This window comes from Cervus canadensis, chromosome 1, assembly GCF_019320065.1.
Source record: "Cervus canadensis isolate Bull #8, Minnesota chromosome 1, ASM1932006v1, whole genome shotgun sequence".
Classification (NCBI taxonomy): Eukaryota; Metazoa; Chordata; class Mammalia; order Artiodactyla; family Cervidae; genus Cervus; species Cervus canadensis.
Window position 1 is genome coordinate 40,484,950 of NC_057386.1, and position 17,425 is coordinate 40,502,374.

General features: G+C 48.0%; 2 protein-coding genes across 4 annotated transcripts; one reads left to right on the forward strand and one right to left on the reverse strand.

Moving 5' to 3' along the window:
• Positions 1-184: 184 nt before the first annotated feature.
• On the forward strand, positions 185-7,219 carry IFT20 (intraflagellar transport 20). 3 transcript variants are annotated; one of them, XM_043480017.1, is made up of 6 exons: positions 185-341; positions 3,583-3,811; positions 3,971-4,099; positions 5,241-5,326; positions 6,253-6,356; positions 6,795-7,219. In XM_043480017.1, exons 3-6 carry the CDS (start codon positions 3,973-3,975, stop codon positions 6,874-6,876), a joined length of 399 nt encoding a protein of 132 aa, XP_043335952.1. In that variant the 5' UTR covers positions 185-341; positions 3,583-3,811; positions 3,971-3,972; the 3' UTR covers positions 6,877-7,219. The 3 variants fall into 3 exon arrangements, with proteins under 3 accessions (XP_043335952.1, XP_043335961.1, XP_043335970.1); XM_043480035.1 differs by having other exon boundaries at positions 217-341; positions 3,773-3,811; XM_043480026.1 differs by lacking the exon at positions 3,583-3,811 and having other exon boundaries at positions 187-341.
• Positions 7,220-7,318: 99 nt separating this feature from the next.
• Positions 7,319-15,573, reverse strand: TMEM97 (transmembrane protein 97). Its single transcript, XM_043480009.1, has 3 exons — positions 15,334-15,573; positions 9,527-9,671; positions 7,319-8,640 (listed from the first exon to the last, which is right to left on the reverse strand). The coding sequence occupies exons 1-3, from the start codon at positions 15,457-15,459 to the stop codon at positions 8,381-8,383; spliced, it is 531 nt and encodes a 176-aa protein (XP_043335944.1). The 5' UTR covers positions 15,460-15,573; the 3' UTR covers positions 7,319-8,380.
• Positions 15,574-17,425: the final 1,852 nt, after the last annotated feature.

The window sequence follows — 17,425 nt, forward strand, 5'->3', positions numbered from 1 at the left end:
TAGAAGGCGGGGCAGGCTCAGCACCCAATCAGGGAGGAGGGAGGGGCCCCTGGAGTATTTTGCGCTGAGCGCATAGCTGCTTCCGGCAGCCTTTCCGGCGCAAAGGCTCTGGGTCTCGTAGGCAGTTATCACTCCTCTCAGGCCTCTGTTTCCCAGCAGGCCCTGCGGGCTCTGTGGATCTAAGTGCTTCCGGCGTCGGGAAGTGACGTTGGAGGTAAACAGGTTCTGTCGCCGTGGCAGCGGCTGAGGCTGCTGGGCGGGTGTCGGCTTCAGCCGACTGGAGAGGCGCTGACTGCCGACGTTAGCCTGGGTCGCCGGCGCTGTCGCTGCTGGGTGAACAGGTAGGCCGTGACTCCGGGTTGGCGGGCTTGGGGCAGGCCGGGGGTGAGATGAGCCTAACAGGCTCGCGTCCGGAGGAAAAGCAATCCCGGGGCGAAAGAAACGTGGGAATTCCGCCAGGCTCTGGGAGCGGTTTTACCCCCGGCTAGGGCCTGGAGCTTTACGCGTTGCTGCTCGCAACTATCTTAGGAAACTGCGGCTCAGATTAAGTTCAAGCAGTTTACATAGTGAAGACGCGCGCTCCACACCCAGGTCCTCCTAATTTTCCCACACCCCACGGGTGGAGCCTGCTCGGAGCGCCCAGCGTGGGTCAGGGGAGAACCCGGGGGTGGGTTTGGAGGAGAGCGCGTCACCACTCTCATCTTCCTGGAGCTTAGTCCGGCTCTTGTTCCCGGTGTTCCTCAGATGTGGTGGGAGTTGGGAGAGAATCCAGTAGTCGGCTTTGAACCCTCTCCGCTTCTTCTCCGGTCTGACCCTTCTCATTCAATTAGCCCTTCCAGCCGTGCAACTGGCTCAGGCCAGGTACGCGGGAATCTTGCCTGACTCTCTTTCACTCCTCCCCAAAATCCCTGCGTCAGTCATCCTTTACAAAGTCCTATTAACTCGACTTACAAAACAACTCAAATCGGAACACTTTTCTTCCGCTCCAAGCCTTGGTTACTGAAATAGCCTGCTCTGATTTCACAGTGCTTCATACCACACACATTTGCTGAGTGCCAGTTTCTGTGCAGGCATCATGTTAGATGCTAGGGTAACAGTGGTGAACAAGATAGTTGTAGCTCCCTTATTTCCTCCAACCCATTCTCCATCCTGGGTCAGAGTGGTCTCCCTAAAGGGCATGTCTGATTATGCCCCTCTGCTGAGAATCCACTGGCTGCCCATGAAACGCTTATGAGAAAATCCAGGCTCATTACTGCAGCTTTCAGAGCCCTCCGCCATCCAGCCCTAGCCTTCCCATCTCACCTCATCCTGTTTCTCTCTCTCTCTTGCTCAGTCTTTCAACCACACTAGCCTCCTGGCTCTTGTTACAGGTTCCATTTCTCATAGCCTCAGCATCTTCACATAGGCTTTTCCTTCTGCCCAGAATACTTCCTCCTCCCTTCACTTGACAAACTTCTGGACAGCCTTTACTTCTCAGCGTGTCACTTTCTCAGAAGAGTTTTGTTTACAAATTTTGGGAGTAATTTTGTGTCCACATGAATTTTATCCTCCTGCTACAGCTTCATGTAGCACCATGTGCTTTTCCTCATAATTTTATCACAATTTGTGATTATTTGTTTACTGTCTCTCCAGAGGTCGGGAACTTAAAGCATTGAAGCATTTCCTTCACTACACTATCCCCGGGACAGGGCCTCAGTAGATGTTAGTGAATAAATGCAAGCTCTCTGGGAAGAGAGTGCAGATTGAAGCAGATTTCTGTGCCCTCTGGTTATTTGAATCAGTTTGTCTGGTTAGTTACTTGTGTGTGTGCTCAGTCGCTCACTTGTGTGTGTGCTCAGTCGCTCAGTCGTGTATGACTCTTTTGTGACCCCGTGGACTGTAGCCCATCAGGATCCTCTGTCCATGGAATTTTCTAGGCAAGAATACTGGAGTGGGTTGCCATTTCCTCCTCGAGGGGATCTTCCCGACCCAGGGATTGAACCTGCGTCTCTTGTGTCTCCTGCATTGGCAGGTCGATTCTTAACCACTCACCTGGTAGGTGCTAAATGCTTAGACAAGCGGTCCCTTTTAGGCACCAGGGACCAGATTCATGGAAGACAGTTTTTCCACGGTCAGGGGGCAGAGGCAGGGTGGGGGTGATGATTTTGGGATGACTCAAGTGCATTACATTTACTGTGCACTTTATTTCTATTATTATTACATCGGCTCCACCTCAGATCATCAGGCATTAGATCCTGGAAGTTGGGGGCCCCTGACTTAGACTATATGTGTGAATAGAACAAATAGGAAGACATCGTTTTAAAAAGCCCAATTACAAGGGAACTCTGGATGATTAAAGTGTTTCAAAAGGAAGGTGCTAGCTGACTGACTTGAATGGACTGCAGTGAGACCAAAGGCCCTGGGCCAGTCCTACACAGCTAGACATGGGTTAGTTGGCCCACACAATCTTGGATGTGGATTTTGGGTGGTTTTTTTTTTTTTTTACTTAAAATTTTTGAATTAAAGGAGATACTCTTCTTTAAAAGTCAGATTGCATATGTAAATCTGGATTTCGGGTCCTCCTGAAAATCAGTTCTGTCAATAATGGAACTTAATTCTTTTTAACCATTGCTGTTTCTGTGGTATACCTACCCTGGCAAGTTGCTCCCAGAATCACCCCATTCAGAACAGAACTTCTCTAATGTAATGGGAAGGGAAACAAGGGAGGCTGGGGGAGGTGGGAGGGAAGGACCAGGTTGTGGTAGCCTTCAGAACACCGGGGGTTTCCAAGTTGGTGTAGCAGCCAATGGCTAGACCTAAGTAGCATTGCCTCCCTTTTTAGACAGGGCATGTGCTCTCTTATTTTTATTTTGTATGTGTGTTTAAGGCAGAAGGAGGGTGAATTTTCAGTGTTTCGTTCCCAGAATTGAGGCATCCTTTGGACCAGGAATGTGAGGTGGCCTGGGAAGGGAGAAGATCTCTCTGCTGGTTCTCGTCTACAGAAAAAAGCCAAACTCCTTAGCTTGGCCCACAGGGTGTTTCTGATCTGGCTCCACCTGGCTTTCCCTCTCCATCCTGTCCTTTCAACTTCTAGTCAGGAATAGGCCCTTCCAATGGCTTTGTGCTCCTGTCCAGGCTGTTTTCTCTGCTTGGAATGCCTTGCCCTGACCTCCTTACTTGGCATGTTCTCGCTGATATTTCACTCTTTTTTGTGTTTTCTGCTAGAAAGAGACTGACCCAACTTTGGGTCCCAGTTGAGGCAGGTGTGCCTGTGGCATACATTATGGGTAATATTCTTACCCCTGGCTTCTTGTGTTTATTTATTTTTTCCTGTGTTTATTTTTAACCCTAATTTTTAATTCACTCAGATTTTCTCTTTTACTTGTCTTTCATATTGTTCCAGCACTATATTTGAAAAGTTCTTGTATGTCCTTTTGGGTACATAACTGGGGATAAATAAATATGCTATGACTCCCAGCTTAGTTTCCATGTTGCTCCCTCACCCCGAGTTAACTGTTCTCTTTTCCTCCAGCTCTTTAGTGACACTTCTGTAAACGCACTTAACTGTGTGATTTTTCAGTGTACGTGTCTGTCTTCCTCCAGCTACACTCTGCTCCTCCGGGGCAGGCACCATGTCGCACGCATCTTTATCCCCAGCATCTAGCAGTGCTGGCATGTAGTTGGCACTCCAGGAATGTGTGTTGAATGAACGATGCCTGTGACAAGCAACTGGACTTTATTCTTTCCTGACCCTTGCTCCTATGACACACCTCTCCCTGGCTGACCCTGTCAGAACCTCTCTTCTCTGGGGAGGAAGCTGGAAGGCAAACAGGTGAGGCTCAGAGAGGCGGAGGCAGAGGGAAGGGGGAGCCTTTGGAACATCTGGGCTTTTGGCCTTGGTGTCCGGGGCCAGGAGTGGGGCTGGGTTGGAAGCTGGCTTCTCTTTGAGGGGCTGGGAAGTGATCGGGGGCTGGGGCTGCTTTCTTTACAGTCATGGCCAAGGACATCCTGGCTGAAGCCGGGCTGCACTTTGATGAGCTGAACAAGCTGCGGGTGTTGGACCCCGAGGTTACCCAGCAGACCATAGAGCTCAAGGAAGAATGCAAGGCCTTTGTGGACAGTGAGTCTCGCCTTGGGGGACACGGTGCCACTCAGCCTTGTGTCTCGCCCCCACCCCCTGACTGCAGCCCTGGGCCCTGCCCAAGCGGAGCTGCTGGCTCCCAGGAGGTTGAACCTGGCCCTCCTGAATTCCCGTGTGCCACCCACCTTGTCTGCGTGCCCTCCTATGCTCTTGGGTAGGCTCAGGGCACCAATCAAACACGGCAGTGGAGACAGGAAGGTGTTTGTTTAGGTAGGCAGTCCCAGGAACCTTCAACTTCAGAACCATGACTTGGGGGTGGGAAACAGAGTTAGGATTTGATTTCTTGGGAGAAATAGTGTTCTCAGTGGCAGACTTGCCATTGTTTGGAGTGAGATTTGATCACCTGGAGTTTGGAGAGGCAGTTCAAAAGACTCAATGAAGTCATTTTTTTTTTTTAAAGCTAGTGATAGCCAGGATGCTTCCTGTCTCAGCAGCCAAACAAGCCCGGTAGCAGCAAATATAGAGATGTAGCCTGTATCTGCACCTTCTGGGGAGTCTATAGGCTCTGGAGAGAGCTTGACTGGCGGAAGGTAGTGGCTTCTCTCACCAGTCTTCTGAACGCCGTGTGCATGTCGTCCTACCCTCTGGGTCTTGGTTTACTCCTCAGTAACACGGGTTCCACTATACCCAGGGACATGGGAAAGAACAAATAAGAGATTTAACTCCTTAAATGCTTTGAGCTTTTTATTAGCCCTGGTCACAGGTAGAAAGCCCCCACTCCCCAGCAGCTCAAATCTAGTGTCTTACCCATGGCTTGTCCAGAGGCAGCATTCGTATCCTGGGGCGGTCCTTTCTTGAGGTCAGCCCTTTGTGCTTCCCATCATTCCTAGGACAGCAGGATGCGGTCCATCCCCAAGGTGCGCCCATCAGGAGCCTCACAGCCCGAGCTACAGCTGCTGGCTGCTTCAGTGGGGACTCAAGATCCAAATACACTCCAACCCAGCTCTGGGCTCATGGCCACCCTTCTCTAGGTTCAGACCAAGGCTGTCAGACACCAAATGGCTTTTCACACAAATTAGAAGAGGCGGTTAGCCCTGCCCTCACGCCACAAGGAAATGGCGAGGGAGAGTGGTGATGTTGAAAAATAAAACATTTGTTTTTGTTGTTCTTTCCACAAAAGAAATTGGCCAGTTTCAGAAAATAGTTGGTGGCTTAATTGAGCTTGTTGACCAACTTGCAAAGGAAGCAGAAAATGAGAAGATGAAGGTAAGATCAGCATGTATTTTTTAACTTTCGGCCTAGTTCCCTAGCCTCTCATCCTTCTGCCCCGCCCCCCCCCCCCCTTTTTTAAATCTGGTTCTTAAAAAAATTATTTATGTTTGGCTGTCCCGGGTCTTCGTTGCTGCTGTGTGGGCTTTCTCTAGTCGTGGGGAGCCAGGGCTGTGCTTTGTTGGGGTGCGTGGCTTCTCTTGTTGCGGAGCACAGGCTCTCGGGTGTGCAGGCTGTGGCCGTAGTTGCAGCACGAAGCCTTAGTTGCCCTGTTGCCTGTGGGATCGTCTCAGAGCAGGAATTGAACCCATGTCCCTGCATTGGCAGGCAGATTCTTAACCACTGAACAGTCAGAGAAATCCCCCTTTGTTTTTGGTGGGGAGGGCTAGGTGATGGGGAGTTCTTTAATTAAAATAAGATTTTAAATAAGAATGCCTGTGCAAATATTGAATGATTATGTTGTATACCTGGAACTAATACATGTCAATTATACTGCAATTTAAAAATAAGTAATTCCTGGTCCAGTTAACCCACTATTGAACTCTTACATGCCAGTATACTGTTTCCTTTAATCTTCACATCATCACTGAGATACGATGAATATGATAGGTGGTTTACTCTCACTTTATAAATGAATGCATGCAGAGTACAGATGACTTGGCAAAGGACACAAGGCTAAATGGTGCACCAGATGGGCCACTGTGTGCCAGGCCCTAGATTCTAGGTCTGCAGATGCTAAGCTGCAGCTGTTCTCACCAGGCACTTTGAGATCAGGAGGTTAAGCCTCCTTCGGACTTACTCCTAAAACTCTGAGGCTCGACCTTCCTTGCTCCCCTCCACTCCACCCCCACAAAGCCCCCGTGTCCCTTCCCCAGTTGAGGACTTTAATGAAGTCATGACCTTCTTTGGCAATGTTTTTCTAGGCCATTGGTGCTCGGAACTTGCTCAAATCTATAGCGAAACAGAGAGAAGCCCAACAGCAGCAACTCCAGGCACTAATAGCAGAAAAGAAAATGCAGCTTGAAAGGTAAGTTTTGTTGTAAAGCAAGTTCTTTACTCAACTGCAATTTTGTTTTTCCTCTTGAATGGTCACCTCTTACCCTTGCTCTTCATCATTGTTCTCCCAGGAATAGTGTCTTATCATCCTGATTTGAAGATTTTAAAAATAAATTTGATGGGAAGATTTGTTAATGTCAGACCACCTCTAGTAGTGTGAGGGCACACACACTTGTGTCTGGAGTTGGCTGGCTCTCTGCAAGGAAGCTTCTCAGGGCTGGAGACTTCTCAGGGGTGGCCCTAGGTAGAGCTTTGCCTCATTTTTCTCTCTCTCTTGCCCTCACTAACTTCATTTTGAACTCACACCATTTCTTGGAATCATCTAAATCACTTCTGTTCTTTTCTGGAAGAATTAAGTTCCTCGTGTATTTCATCCATTTTGAGGGCTTCTAACAATTTTGTTTTTCAGGTATCGGGTTGAATATGAAGCTTTGTGTAAAGTAGAAGCAGAACAAAATGAGTTTATTGACCAATTTATTTTTCAGAAATGAACTGAAAATTTCATTTTCTAGCAGGAGGGCAAAAAAAGGAAAAAACCCCCACAACCCCCAAACCAAAACAACCTCTGCGTCATTCCATGACTTGACCAATGACCCAGGTGTGTCATGAGAGAAGCTGTGTGAGGAACTGCAGCATCTCTGAAGGCAGTAACAAACCTGGGGGAGTTTGTTTCGGATGTCAGTGCATGTCTGCAGGCGAACATCCGGTGGCCATCGTGGTCCAGGTTCTCACACCTCTTGCATTCTCAGTCTGAACTGAGCAGCCTGTCAACTTTCTTTTTGTAAATTCACAAAGCTTTGGAAGGAAAAGCAATAAATTATTATTTTCAAATGGCTTGATCTGCCTCTCTTCCGTGCCCCTGAAGTGTACATTTATTAACCCATTGTAAGAACCCTGGACTCTCCAGCCCTTAGTCCACAAACCAAACCAGGCAGTGGTCAGCAGCTAGCTTTATTTTGACCAGACACACAAGTCAGATGATATTCCCCAAAGTCAGACCATTAGGGCTTATAAGCAAAATAGGCAAAAAGGGGGAACTAACCAGGACCAGCATCTACCATTTTTCATGTGCGTTCACAAGTCTTTTTGAGTCGGCCTCGAGTATGAACTTAAAGCAAGCAGGATACCAAATAAAGAGACCTTGTATGCACACACTGGACCTGTCATGGCCAGCCCCCCACCCCTACCCCAACTGGGTACAGGACAAAGAATTATGAAACTGTTTGGTAGGATGAAGTTATCCAGTAGGAAGCATTCCTCCAGCTCAGGCTTGGGACACCAGACCTCAGAGTAAAGGAACTCATGTGGTCTGTAAAAACTAATGGAAGACTAAGGTTTAGAAAGAGAATGAAAAAGGAGACTTTAAAAATTCTCTTCTCCTGGGATGACCTACTTTAGGACAGAAACAATATACCTTCCAGTCTGACCCATTTCCAACTGAAAGTCATGCCAAGGTTGAATCTTAAAGGAAAACTGAATTTATAACCTCTTACAGAATATTTCACCCCTACCTACGGGTAGGGGCAAGGAAACAATTTTTAATGAATATTAGGTATAATTTCAAACTGAATTTTGCTCATCAGTGATATTCTGTAGAGACTCATGAGTCATAGTTTTAGTCACATGTATCCTGTGAGTCAAATGACTCAGGTACATGCCAAGCAGGTCATGTTTCTCAGAAGTTTATCTAATTTCTGGTCTGGTTCTGCTTTTAGTAATCCTGCAGTGGCACCTGGGGACACGCTGAGGAGACCTTTGGCACCACTTCTATCACCCAGCCCACACCCCTCTGCCCGTCCTTGGGTGATGAGTCTGTTTGTGTCAAAGCCCTTGGAAGGTGAGGGTCTGGTGTGCCTCCTGCCAGGGTCTTGCTCATGTGTGTTGCTGCTGCTGTGGTTCAGATACTACTGAAAACATGGGTTCTGAGCACTGGTACTGGGTCCAACAGGAAACTGCCCGGTGGTCACCTCTCCACTGGACCCAGGGGCATTTCTCTCATTTTTTCTTTCTTTTCTCCTCAGACTTGTAGTAGGGGTCCCGCACCATGAAAAGCAGAAGAATAAGAGGAAGGAGAAAGTAGGGGATATAGACAGATATCAGGAATAGTCGTTCCTGGAAAGTCTTAGGTCCTTGTCCTCTGAAATGACTGGCTTTGGAGAAATCATCGAGTAGCAACGTGAAGAGGATGGGAATCAGAGTTGTCATGGTGTGAACCGAGTAGATGATGGCAGGGGTGCGGATCCACTTGCAGCCTCCTGAGGTCAGCGAGGAGAGAGAGAACAGAGTGAGATCTGCTCATGGCTCCAGGGGAGCCCACCATACCCTCCACCCCGTCTCTGCCTGCTCCCTTCAGTTCATTCTACCTCCCTTTCCAAGTGGAAAGAAATGGAAAACTGGATGTGATATAATAGCGTCCAACGTGCAGTCCTTATGTGACAGCTGGAGCCCTAGCACTGACTGCTGAAGGACATGGGTGGAGTCAGAATTCAGAAAAACTCTAGGGCAGTAAAATGGCCATTATAAGGTAAACTCAGCTGGTCTCAAATACAGAGGGTGGGGAGCAGGGACGCTCTGCCAGCAGCATCTCTCTGCTAAGTAAGTATATGTGGATGAGAAGAATCAACAGATTCTGCTAAGAGTTGGATTTGAGGGCTCCAGTGGGAAAAAAGCTGTATAAGTTTATTTACAATGAACACTGGTATGGCCACCTTCTTTTTAAAAGCAGTAGTCATATGGGGACACTGGAAGAATAATCTTTAAGTGAGAAGTCAGGCCACTTAGGGATGACTTGCTGCTACTGCTTATAAGCCAGTATGATACTACCCAAAGCAGAAAAATAAAAGCCAAAACAAAAAATTCTAGGAAAACAATAAAAGGGAACAAGTTCAATCTGTAAAGTAGCCTCAGGTGACGTGTGTGAGATTTCCAGTTGACTGAGGCAGTCCTGCAGCTGCACTGATCCTAGACGCCATCCTGAGCCACACTGATGTCCCTTTACGAGATCGATCCTGACCATTCCCACCACCTCCTATATCATCTCACACATCCGCCAGGGACCACTCCCCTTCCTTGGTGGAACTTTCCCCAAAGATTTCTGAGACCTGGGCTCAGAGCAAAAATGCAATTTCTCCATTTACTCACCTTTGAAGAAGGCATATGCTGCGAAGGGAAAGAAAGGCAGCTGAAACACAAGCTCGCAGAACAGGAAGGACTTGAACCACACCGGGTGGTTCTGGAGCAGAGGGTCTTTGAACTCCTCAATATACCACTGCTGCAGGTTTCTCAGCTGGGAAAAGACGAGGAACACGGTGAGTACAGCCACCTGGCAGGACTGGCTTCCGTGGCTCCAACCCTCCGAACGTGCCTCTCATCACCCAGCCCCTGGGCAGCAGACAGCACTCACAGCTGGCTTCAGTGGTGCAGCCAAGATGGTCATTTAATTAAAACTCACAAGCTCTCCCAGGTGGCACTAGTGGTCAAGAACCCACCTGCCAATGCAGGAGATGTGAGACACGGGTTCAATCCCTGGGTCAGGAAGATCCCCTGAGTAGAAAATGGCAACATACTCCAGTTTTCTTGCCTCGAGAATGCCACAGAGGAGCCTGGTGCGCTACAGTCCATGGGGTCGCACAGAGTCGGACACGACTGATGCGACTTAGCAGCAGCACGCACACACACACACAAGCTCTACCTCAAGTGTTACCTTCGCCCAGCAGCTTCTCAGCTCTTCCAGCCCCTGTGTGCTGCCCAGAATTTATCTGTGATAACACATCCAGATGTGTTGCCTACTGTCAAGAGCAACAATGAGTGGGCTCTTTACTGAACACACAAACGGGATGTATTGGCCAACGGTATCCTTTATAAAGAAATGATATGAAAACCACCCTGAGGTTTGTCTTTTCACAACAGCAACTGCACACCAAGCTCCAAGGGCCAGATTTCCTCAAGTACAGAAATGAACTTGTCTTTTTTTTTGGCGGGGTAGGGGGGGTGAATGGAAGGAAGGTAAATCTAACCTCTGTGAAGATGCAATTTTAGACAATTTAAATAATCCCCAAATCTCAAATTCCTCTTCATTCTTAACTCCCCTATTTCAAAAGTTGTTTTTTTTTTGTTTTTTGGGAGATCAGTAGGATATTTGTAGAGGAACAGACTGTATAGCTTTATGAGTGGTCTCAGTGCTAGCACGGGCCCCACCTTCGTATTAACACTGTCAAATCGAAAGATGCAGATCCATGTTGATGGGGGGTGGGGGAGGCAGGGGGAGGAAGCAGGGTTGCCCCCTTTGTGCTCCTAGCCCAAAGCCTAGGGCTCTCCCCAGATAGATTACTGAAGGTCTGTGGCATTCAACCTCCTGGAGATGGCGCCTTGATATTATAAGACAACTTCCAAGCTAGGAATCTGGCTTACAACGGAAAATCCAAAGATACTTTTCCCGTTAATTTTTAATCTAAAGACTCACTATTGTGAAATAAGAGGCCTCTTTGCTGCGAGTGACCTTTAAGCAGATATCCAGGAACATACACTGTTAGTATAATTAATGACAGAAGGGCCTCAGCTAGATAGCCAAGTGATCTTGAATTTGTATTTGACTTGAAACTTAAATTTATGGAAATATCCTTAGCTTCTTTCTAAGCACTTTTCAGGATGGTAACATAGAAAATATTCATGAAGGTTAAATCCCTGCATCTCTCTGGACTCTGTTTTCTCATCTGTAAAACAAGCAACTTGGACTAAATGTTTTTTAAGATCCTCTTTTGCTTTCTAGATTTACTTAAAAAAAAAAAAAATTGGACGGACCTATTTTAAAAGATTAACAAAATTTAAAAGGCATTCTGATTGGTTTGAACTTCACCTTCTATTTAATTAGTATTCATTCTCTCAGATCCACTTATTTCATAAAATCCAAGCAGATATATACAAGAAATTTGGTAATTTCTAAGAGGTTCAGAAGGATAATAGCAAAATTTAAAATACAGTTGACCCTCGAACAACATGGATTTGAACTGTGCAGGTCCATGTATACCCGGAGCTTTTTCAATGGTAAATACTACATGGTCAGTCAGTGGCTGGCTGAATCTGGGGATAGGGAGGAACCTGAGTACCAAGGGCTGACTATAAGTTATAAGTGGATTTTCAACTGTTTGGAGGGTCAACACCCTTAACCCCCAAGCAAAGTGAAGAACATGGTACCTGGGGGCAGAGTGCCTGCCTCTGAGCAAAGCATTAAATCCCACTAAGCTGGTTACCTAATTATAGTACCTACCTCATTGTTGGTAAGATAAAAGGAGTTAATACTTATAGTCCTAGAACAATGGCTAGCACACAGTTAATGCTAAGATTACTTGAATATAATTAATAAGGACCTGGAGTTCAGTTTAATCTTACTAAAATCTCAGCATGCAACTAGTCATTGATTATTCCCCAAAAAGGTACTAAAACTGTTTCCATTTATACCTGACTCATGCTTGACTCAACTTACCACTGTTAACCATTAAAATATTCACCTGGCCTATGCACATTGATTTCTAGACCAGAGTTGCTACTGAACGGTCTTGCACTCCTCTAAACTTAGAATGAGCACACAGGCTGATTTCAGGCCTAGATGCTCACCTGTTTTTCCTTATTTTAATAGAAGCAATGCTGCTGCTGCTGCTAAGTCACGTCAGTTGTGCCCGACTCTGTGCGACCCCATAGACGGCAGCCCACCAGGCTCCCCCGTCCCTGGGATTCTCCAGGCAAGAACACTGGAGTGGGTTGCCATTTCCTTCTCCAATGCGTGAAAGTGAAAAATGAACGTGAAGTCACTCAGTCATGTCTAACTCTTAGCGACCCCATGGACTGCAGCCTATCGGGCTCCTCCGTCCATGGGATTTTCCAGGCAAGAGTACTGGAGTGGGGTGCCATTGCCTTCTCCGAAGCAATGCTACCCAGATGCAAATGATATCACAAAATGCTTCCATCCTCTCCATGTCCTAATCCAAACTGAATTCTTACCGTTTCACAGTTCTTTTCCAAGAGTTTATCTGGCTCAAACCAAGAAAGATATTTGCAAATTTCAGCCTAACCATTATGTGATCTCTACAAGCTTTTTAGTTCTAGGAGAAAATTCCTTCCCTTTAGGGAGGAAAAACACAACAGATGTTAAAATTTGGCATTTTTTCAAGGAGAATCTGAAAATAACTCAAGGTTTTTATTATTATTACTTCCCCATATGGAAGCAACACACCCATCATTGCCCACCACAAAGCAACAAGAGTGATTAGAGACACAGGCCTTCAAAGCCGAGATACCCTGGTATTGCTAAGGCCTTTAAATAGCATCAGAGATAGACACACACACAAGAGTTTCCGGTCAGATCCGGCCTGCTTTGGCTCTTGACCTTCAACAATAAGTCAACTTAAAAAAATAAAGCTGAGAAAACTTTACCAAATCAAATATGTAAGTTTAAATGGGGTCTTTATGATTTTGAACACATTTTCACTGTATTTTGTGAGCAAGGACTTGTGGGAATGGCACATTCAGAAAAGGAAGGGATTTTCCTGGCACAGTCCAGTGGTTAAGACCTCGCCTTTCAATGCAGGGGATGTGGGTTTGAACCCTGGTCAGGGAGCCAACACCTCACATGCCTCAAGGCCAAAAAACCAAAACTATAGAACAGGAGCAGTACTGTAACAAATTCAATAAAGATGTCAAAAACAGTCCATCCAATTTAAAAAAAAAAAGAGAAACTAACAGCTGTTCGGTCTAGAAAGGCTGGCTACCTGGAGTAACGTAGCTGGCCAGGAGTAAAGGGACTCATAACACGCAAGACCATAAACAGGCAGCCTGCCTGAGTTCTGTTGGCCAAGATCATGTACCACCTGGGCCTATGCAGTAGGCTGAATAATCTTAATCATACAAGCATGTATGAATGTAACCCTATTTAGCAAAGATGACTTTGCAGATGTGGTTAAAGTTAAGGACCATGAGATGAGAAGACTATCCTGGTTATCTGGTGAGCCCTAAATGTAATGACAAGTGTTCTTATAAACATCAGGCAGAGGGAGACTGAACTAAAGAAAACAAAGCAAAGTAAGACAGAAGCGTAGATTGATGTGATGTGGCCACGAGCCAAGAACACCTGCAACCACCAGAAACTGGAAGAGACCAGGAACAGATCTTCCACCAGGACTTTCAGAAGGAATCAGGCCTGCAAGACTCACTTCTTTTTTTTTTTTAAATATTTATTTTTATTTATTTCTTTGGCTATGCTGGGTCTTAGTTGTGGCATGCAAGATCTTTAGCTGTGGCATGTGAACTCTTAGTTGTGGCATGTGGGATCTAGTTCCCTGACCAGGGAACGAACCTGGGCCCCCTTGCATTGGGAGTGCAGAGTCTTAGCCACTGGACCACCAGGGAAGTCCCTGCAAGACTCATTTCAAACTTCTGACCTCCAAAACTGAAACAGAACAAATTCATGTTTTAAGCCACTTTATTTTTGTAATTTGCTGCAGAAGCAAGAGGAAACTAATATACCCTGTATATGTTTAAGCTTGTGATTTAACTCAGCTCTTTCTTAACAGTTGAAGAGCCCTGACTTGACCAAGGTGCTCAAGAGGTTCTTGGAACAACCAAATCCCCAGACTTCAGTCCAGAGCTCTTGACACACACAACCTACACTTTTCCCAGGAAAAGGTAGGTCAGAGATCTTCCTAGTTATGCTTGGAGCTAGAAACAAACCAGACTATGGAGTGGTGGTATATTGTTGAACAGTGGCTCTTAACCTTTTTGGTAAGGTCAGACCCCTGAAAAAGTTGATGGAAGCTATGTAAAACACAGGGCACACACAATTCTGCATACCCCATGAGGGGTTCATGGACCTCAGGTTAAGAACCCCTGCTTTGCAGGGAAAAAGCATTTAAGGAGAAACAGAGGCAAAATCAAATCTTTAGGTAGACAAGTCAGGTTTGCCTATAGTTCTGCTGACAAATTGGAGAAGGGGAGAACTGAGGACTGGAATTCCATGATAGTTGGTTATAGGGTCCAGACGTGAAAATAAATCTGAAAAAATCAAAAGCATTTAAAGCAAAGTTTAGTGTAAAGAGTGTTCTCCAACAACCAGGAAATGGGGCCTTTGCCTGTATTTCTACTCAGATGATCATTCCTATTCAAACACAGTTTTTAAAAAGGCCCTGTTTGCAAGGTATCCTTAATTTACTTTAGAGATTTTGAAGTTGCAGGATCCTAATCTTGAAATCAAGACATTCTCTGCCAATGTCTTTATAGACGCATCTAATTCTACGTGCATGTTATTTCTTTGGGATTAGTCGGTATTTTTAAAGTCCTCCCAGGAAACACAACTTTAAAACCAAATCGATATGTAACTTAGACACTGGTTCATCCACTCTGTGTGTGTGTGTGCGCGCGCGCGCGCCCAGTGGCGTCGGACTCTTTGCGACCCTATCAACTGTAGCCCACCAAGTTCCCCTGTCCATGGGATTTTCCAGACGAGAATACTGGAGTGGATTGCCATTTCCTCCTCCAGGGGACCTTCCCAACCCAGGGATCAAACCCGTGTCTCCTGCATCTCTTCCATTGGCAGGGGGATTCTTTACCCACTGAGCCAACCGGGGAAGCCCATTTATCCAGACCCTTTCCCTCAAATACGGACAACTGACCAGAGCTGGGGTATGGAAGTCTTTAAAAAAAAAAAAAACAAACACCAAGAGAACTGTCTTCAAAGGGGGCAAGGTGTTCGCCCCAGGAGCCTGAGAGAAGCCGTCGGGAGAAACAAAGAAAAGCCCAAGATGTCGAGGTAAAGACCGTCGGTGGGGCCCAAGGAAAGTGGGAGGGAACCCTGAGTGGGCGAGGCCCGAGGAGGGGACGCGATGGGGACGCCGGGGCAACCGCTACGACGATGGGCCCCAACCTCAGCGACCCGAGACCGGGACGGAAGGCACCCTCACCTCGACGGGGTAGAGATCGCGCGGCAGCACCCCCTGCAGGTCCACGAGCAGGGTGATGGGGATGTGGGACAGGAAGTAGAAGCCCAGCAGCCACTCCAGGCCGCGCCGGGCGCCCAGAGTCCCCATCGTCCGTCGGTTGGGCTGAGCTGGAGCCGAGACGGTGCTCACCGGAACACGACGTCGGCAAAGCGCCGCGCCTGAGCTGTCCCGGGACCCCTGCGCCACGCCCCTTCCCGCCCCGCCGCGAGGGCGACGCCGGCTGCTCCCATTGGCTGAGAAGCCGCGCGCGGGCCGGGAGCGTCCTCAGAGGCGGCCCGGGGACAGTTCCCATTGGTTGCGAGGAGTGCCGCGTGAGGCGGGGGCGGGGCTTCTCGGCGTCCGCCCGGGGCTTCTCAGGGCGCCCGGGGCTCCTCATCACAGGGCGCCCGCGGCTTCTTAGGGCGCCCGGCGCGCACAGCCGGAGAGGCTCTGGCCGCAGCGCTACCCGCCGGCCTTCTCGCCGCGACTGCGTGAGAGCTGGGCTTCGTAGCATTTGCCCTCCGTGGCCCCTTCACTCATTATTACTCTTCCGTTCCTTCACTCCATCCGTTTAGTGCTTGCCGGGTGGCTCCTTTGTGCCCGGCCGTGGGGACTTAACGGGAATGGAGCGCCCAGTGCAGTAGGGGTCTCACCCACCAGGGCCGGCCGGACATTGCGTGGTGGTGGTCCATGCCGTGGCGGCAGTCCCGGGCGTGGGAACAGCGGGCAAGATCCCTGGCCCGCCGGAGTTAGGGTACCAGAAGCTTTCCGAAGGAGGTGTAGGAGGCAGCCAGCCTCAGTTGAGAAAGAAGCACGGTGATACAGGAGGAGGTAGAATTGCCAGGTCTCGGTGATTCGCTGTGGAGAATGAGGGAGGCTCAAGGGTTCGTTTTCAGGCCGCGCGAATATTGATCTTTAAAAACATACTGGACCTGGGTCTGCCCTGGAACAGGACGGGTGGGGCACCCATTCTCTGAGAAGAGGGACATAGAGATGTGAGTCGAAGAGAAAGATAATTTGTTTCTGGCCATGTTGTTACTGAGCATTCTCTGCAGCATCTGAGTGGAAAAGTCCAGGAGGCAGTTAGATGAACACGTCTGAAGATGTGGATTTGTAAGGCATCTGTGTTTGTTGGACGTGGAAATTTTGAGAGCCCAAGGCCTGTGAGAGATCTTGGACGACCTCAGGGGTCAGGGGAGGAGGGGACTGAGATATACAGGTAGACAGCAGGAGTGTGATGTCTCAGAAACACAGGGAAGAAGGGGGTTCTGCTGTGTCAGAACAATAAGTGGTACCTACCTGTGACCTGTGAAAGCAGCTGTGGTTGTTGAAGGCAGGAGCCAGGCCGGCAAGGAGCAAGGAGGTGGGGAAATGGAGGTAGGGAGTGAGACATATTAGGAAGCAGAGGAGAGAGCTAGGGCAGGAACTGGAGGGATTTGTGCTGAAGAGAAGGCTGATTTATCTTCTTTTCAGAGGAGAGAGACCAGAGCACTTTCACGTGTCTAGATGCTGCTTGAAGTTTCTGGGTTGAGGGAGAGGTTGTCCAGACAGGAGAAGGAAAGCAGGGAATGTGGCTCAAGGCTGCCGAGGAGCTGGAGAGAATGGATCAGGGTTAGGTTAGCGGTGCACTGTGCTCCCCAGGGTGGAGCACTAGGACAGAGAAGCGGTGGTCAGCGTAGAGGACCCAGCTGAGATCTGTGGCCATTGATCTGGGGCCTCTCCCAGGCTGTGTGCTTGCTCCATTGTGAGGTCTACGCAGATAAAGCCTGTTGGGGTGAAAGGTAAGAAAGACAGCGTTGATGTTGAGGAGTTGAAGAAGAGAGTGATTGAAGAGATGGAGCACGCAGTTCGAACAGGATAGAGAGTGGGTGATGTAAGGCCAGAAAGGGCTGCTAGACTGGGAGAAACTAGAAAAGTGCACGGATTTGAGGCCTTACAGAGGCACGACTGCTGATGCAGGGGGAGAAACTAGACGAATGGGCCGGAATGGTGAGCGAGTAGAACAAGGGGATACAATGTCTGGGTTCTGGGTATCAGGAGGAGGTTCTGCCCCTGGGAATCTGGCTGAAATGGA